The 5,537-nt window shown below is 46.0% G+C and overlaps 1 protein-coding gene across 1 annotated transcript; it reads left to right on the forward strand.

Annotated features, from left to right (window-relative positions):
- The first annotated feature begins 910 nt into the window (after positions 1-910).
- LOC119162019 (uncharacterized) lies at positions 911-3,129 on the forward strand. Its single transcript, XM_037414504.2, has 2 exons — positions 911-991; positions 2,694-3,129. Exons 1-2 carry the CDS (start codon positions 980-982, stop codon positions 2,970-2,972), a joined length of 291 nt encoding a protein of 96 aa, XP_037270401.2. The 5' UTR covers positions 911-979; the 3' UTR covers positions 2,973-3,129.
- Positions 3,130-5,537: the final 2,408 nt, after the last annotated feature.

Raw genomic sequence — 5,537 nt, forward strand, 5'->3', positions numbered from 1 at the left:
GATGAGGGAAGCTGTAGTGGAAGGTGCCAGTAATTTTTAGCATCTGGTGTTCTATCAGGTGCGCCTAAAAGTGCACCGATAGCATTTCAGCTCCATCGAAATGCAGCCACCGCTGTATGGATCTGATTCCGCAGCCTCTGGTTCATCAGTCGGGCACAACAACCCCTAGGTCACCTTGGCAGTACCAAAGAGCATTTCTAAGTATATAGAAAAGCTTGGTTGTTCAGATGAATTGTGTTACACATAGAAAAGTGTTTGAGACGGTGTAGCTGTTGTCGCACAACAAGCTCCTTGTATACAATAAATGTACTACACGGACGTTGTCCGGATGGCTACGGAAGTGACATCTAAAGAAAAGTGGTCGCGAAATGAACGATCGGGCCGCATTTTCGCTCGCATTCATGAACAGAACTCGCATACCGTCCCAATGGCATATGCGCCCGCATTCCTCACTTAGCCACCTCGAACTTGCCGTTACGTCGTCACCTCCCTCCATGACGGGTGTTCTGTTTCGCAAATGGAAACTCGCCTTACAGCCCATTAAGCGAAATCGCACAAGGAGCACAAAGAAAAAAGCGCTGTCACTGCAATAGAGACACGGCTCGCATGGCCCCAGTGCCTTTCGGGCTGCTTGCACCCGGGCCCACAAAGCGATCACTTTCGCTCCCCCCCCCCCTCCCTCAACGACGGGTCAACCTCGAAAAAAAAAAAGCGCAACCTTCACGCTTCCTTGAGCCCACTAAACTCCGGGAAAACTGGAGTGTTATTAGGCAGGCAGCTGTTTGCTCTTTCCAAGGAATGCTGGAAATCGTAACACCAACGACCCCGTTGCGTGGGCCATACTACGGACACCAAGACAGGAAGCCCCGCCCAGGAACTTACAGGATGTATAAAAACGACGCTCGTGCAACACACGCTCTGTGTTCACTCATTTGCCTACAGTTCCATTTCGGTTACCAGGAGCACTGCAACTCCAAACATGAAGCCCACGGTGAGTCCACATGTGCAGCGCTTGCATCGTTTTAAACGATTATTGGCTATTGTCGATAAAAGTACAAGTCTCGTATCACTCAGATTAGGCGATACTAGCCGGAAGTATCTTCCTCCTGCGTACGTTTCGCACAATGTCAGTGAGTCAAAACGTTATTGAAGTCTAGAGGGGCCAGCTCTCCTCGGCCATGTAACGTGAGGGCCGACGCAAGAATCCCAAAAGGCATTCTTTCGACGTGCCTCAACAGCAGATTAGGTGAAAGAACGGGGTCGAATGCTGTACACTCGAGCAGATTCAGTTAATTCCCAGCTTCTGATCACATTAGTTTCAAGTTTTTGGCGCCTTCTTTATTTATGAATTGCTATGCCATTGGGGTTTAGAATGTGCCATGTCTCGAGTGGCCTGGGCAGTCTAGCCAAATTTGCGGCTGCTTGAGCTTGACTGCGAGATTCGCTAGTTCATTTAGCAATGTTGGGAGAGGGCTTTTACGCTCCTGCGTTGGTCAGGGGTGAGTAGTCATTCTTTAGGACATTTAGCCGGAAAGCTTGAGGTGAGGTATTGCATATCCCACATAATGATGAAGTTACCTTGAGTTGTAGTTTGTTTTCTATGTAATGCCCTTGCTCTTAGTACGTGCAAGCCAACTTTTCTTAAAAAAAGTTGTTGAGTCATTTCCATTCGTTCCCATTATTCTTCTTCCCTTTTGTATCATTGTTAGGCATAACTTTCCGCATTCATGTCTGTGCAATATATATTTTACTTCTTTTTGTCCTGTTATTGATTGAATCAATATATAGTAAACGAATGTATACCTAACAAGCGAAAATTTTCCAAGAAAATACAGATAAATAATTTCATTGGTGTCTGAGACAATCTGATGATGCAAAGAAATATGACAGCTTACCCATCTGCTTGCTGATAGTGTCATCGATTGAGTCATAGAAAGAGACAATATAGGTCGGGCAAGTGCGCGCTACTTTCTTAGTGCACCAAGAATAGATTAGAGTAGCGGAAGTCTCCTGATATCTTTAGGCGCACTATAAAGAGGCCCATCCACAGCGTCACTAGCTTGCGCACCGCTGTCACGGTACTCGACCATCGTCACGGTCTGCTGCCTAAATATCTGTGGCGAGAAATTTTCTTCCGCTTCGTCTATTTATTGTACTGAGTGCACCGTAAGCCTTAGACAGCCGAGTGTGAACGTAATGCTCTGATGAAATCGCAGACGGAAATCGGGACAAAGGGTGCGGTTACAAAAATCTTTTTTGTGAAACGCTGCAAAATCAAATGCGCCTTTATCCTTCCGTCTGCTTTTCTTCGCACGGCTAATCATTTCTACTTTTAGACTTTCCAGATTTTAGTCCAGAGTACTGAGAGTTTATAGAATTATGTTTCTTTTTTTCTTTTTTTTCTCTATGAGCTCAAGTTCGAGTAGTATTTGATGTGCACGCTTTCACCACTATTAGCTTAATAAAGTGTGTTACCTGACTTTATGTAAGCAAGACACAAAAAGAAGAACAAAAAGGTCATATCAGGCGGGCCTACATGTTATGAAAGCTGAATGTGTACTATCCCTCGACTTTACATTTTCAAATTTATCGAAGTGTTACACTGTTGACACTCTTGTGGTGGCACGCGCTGCGCAACACATGTAACACGCAGCAGTCCGTGACCATCTGCGTACTTGTTTCCACGTCTCCAGGTTGTTGTCGTCTTTTTTGCCCTGCTGGCCACGGCTATGGCCGGCTTTTATGGTGGTTACGGTGGCATCGGTTACGGCGGCTACGGAGGATTTGGTGGATACGGAGGCTACGGAGGTTACGGAGGATACGGATTTCGCGGTTTCCCGGTCGGACGTGTGTTCTCCTACGGCTCCACCATCAAGCACGGTTTCGGCGGCTATGGTCTCGGCTTGGGCTACGGAGGATACGGCGGATATGGAATTGGCTATGGAGGATTTGGCCACGGCTTTTACGGATAACGTGTGCAAGTGTGCGAATGAGTCTCTTAGCTGGTGATCCGACAAGCGCAGTCAGAAAGGCGCATCTTGGACTCTATGCCGTGTGTCACCCAGAATGGCACTCACTTCCTGAGTTTTTCCAACTCCCCTGTACAATAAATTTGACATAAGCAAGCAATTAATTGTTCTTGTTAGCTCTTATGAAACACCGGCATGGCGATCACGATCACAACACGCTACTACTGCTGTCTTTGGCGCTGGACCGTTATAAGGCAGAAAGCACAATTTGCAAATATCTGTCGATGCTTCCGAAAAAAAAAACAGCCTTAAATGGTAAGTGAAACTCCCTTTAATTTTAAAGTCCAACTGTTTTCATCGCTCTGTTGCTCCAAGCCGAGTAAGCGAAGACGCATGAAGCAAGGATTCAGATACCTTAATGGCTAGCTCAAATAAAGGCCATCGTTCCCGTGCAAAGAAATAAACATTAAAAATAAACAAACATTACACTATCCCACAACCCACCTGATCTTGCAGTTATGTTTGATCACCTGCAGCTTGGTCTAGTTCCTGTAAAAAATTTATTTTTGGAGTCTAGGAAAGCACATCTTTCCCCTCAGATTCGAACCATAGTAGCAGGAAAGGTGGTAGCTACGATGGCCATTGCATGAAAAAAAAAATGGCCGTGCCTCTCTGCGCTTTGTTGCTAAGAACGTCAAAACACGATTGCCTTTTTGCGCTGCGTGACATATGGCGTCATAAGGCAGTATTGTGAAGAAACGAATTTTTTTTAGAATGCATAGCCACTGGTAGGTGGCATCTCCAGGTCGCTTCAGTTAAAGCACGTGATTTTTTAAAGATGATAGTCTTTCTTGGGGACCTTCCACGCAAAAATTTTGGTCCGTCTGTCTGTACATTTGTCTGTTTGTCCACCGTCACCAGAAATCGGGTACTCTGAACAGCATCAGCCGACGCCCCGAACGGCCAACCCAATCCGCAGCGCCCACCAATGTTGCTCAAGAATCAGCGTTCATACGTGTGCGATTGTCAATTAAAAAACAATTATTGCACATATCTGAGGCACTATAACAACACATATATATTCTGCATGTTCGTCTTTTACTATAAAAGGCACACATAGGTAATTTTAAGGAGCGTAGCGCTTATCACGCTGCGCTGACCATGCAACGCTTGCACGGAACGGGGAGTTTCCAACGCTTTGCTAAGACAAGACGGTGGTCGCACCTACCCGTCGCCTTACGTTCTTCCCCTTATCACCTCTGAGACGGGCGCGCACGCCCGTCTCAGGACCACGTGCTTTGTTTTCCGAAAAGAACTGCCAGATGGCGCTCATGTCTCACGGGTGACGGGACTTGATGCGCTCGTTCGCCTCCGCTGCACGCTCGAGGTACTCTAAAGCAGCGCCTCCGGAATATCATTCACCTATTTTCTTGGGCAGAACATAAAATAAATGTTTTGTTCACTCTCCACACACAAGACTGCAAATGTCTTTCGACATTTGCAGATTACATGCAGATAGAGGGCCAATTTTTCTTTCTTTAGCGAAGCGTAAGAAACATCCGCTTTTTCATTCATAGCGTCGCATTAACAGCGCACAACGTAATAAACACTTTGGTCTTTAGAATATCGTATCTATGCCATTTATTAATGCTTAACACTTTCATATTGATGTTTCGCCTCAAATATTCCTTACAAAAATGTCTTAGACCTTTCTGTCAACCATGAGTCACCTATCAGTCACCCAGTCACATCCCTGCAGACTCGAATTTTCTGTCGATTTGCTGCGCAGATTTTCTGCAGACGATGAGCAGACGGCAAGCAGAGTTTTCTTAAGATGTGCGTCCAGAGTGTGTACACGAGAATGTATCTAATATATTTGCATGTATCTATATACTCTTGGCCATGACACATTTGATAACAATGCATAAACGGGTTTCACCTTTCAGTCAGTCACCCACAGACCTAGTCTGCAAATTTTTTAGAGACACCGTTCAGACTTGTCTGTTAATGTGGGCGCTGTGAGAGCGTGCCTGAATGTGTACAAGGTGTTTGAAGAATTGTGTCCAATATTGTTAAAAAATCAAGAAAAGGCGCCGTTTTCTCGCTGTCTCAACAGTTGTTTTTTATATAATGGCAGGCATCTTAAAGGCTAACTGCAACGAAATTTGACTATGACGGAATCGCCCAGAATTGCGTAGTACATATACGGAACGTCATGACAATGACACTAAACTACTAGCTGTCATGAATACAATTTATAACCGGTGCTCTGATTGCCGGCTAGCAGACGACGTGCAGCTCTAGCGGTGCGCCTAGGCAAGTCGGACACAACTGAACGTGACGTTGGTAATAGCCCGCTGCTGCTGGTGGATGATGGTGAGCGTACCACCACGTGACGGTGCCGCGAAATCTCTTAACTGCGTGACGCCCGACCGCGAGCAGCTGATTCAGAAAGTGAAGGTTGGAGCACAATGCCAGCGAAATGCGTGGCCGTGGGCTGCCTGAACACGTATGCCACGGCCGAGACCAGCTCTTACGTTTTTTCGAAAGGCGTAAAGCTTCGAAAGC

Source organism: Rhipicephalus microplus, chromosome X (genome assembly GCF_043290135.1).
Source record: "Rhipicephalus microplus isolate Deutch F79 chromosome X, USDA_Rmic, whole genome shotgun sequence".
NCBI classification, from domain to species: domain Eukaryota; kingdom Metazoa; phylum Arthropoda; class Arachnida; order Ixodida; family Ixodidae; genus Rhipicephalus; species Rhipicephalus microplus.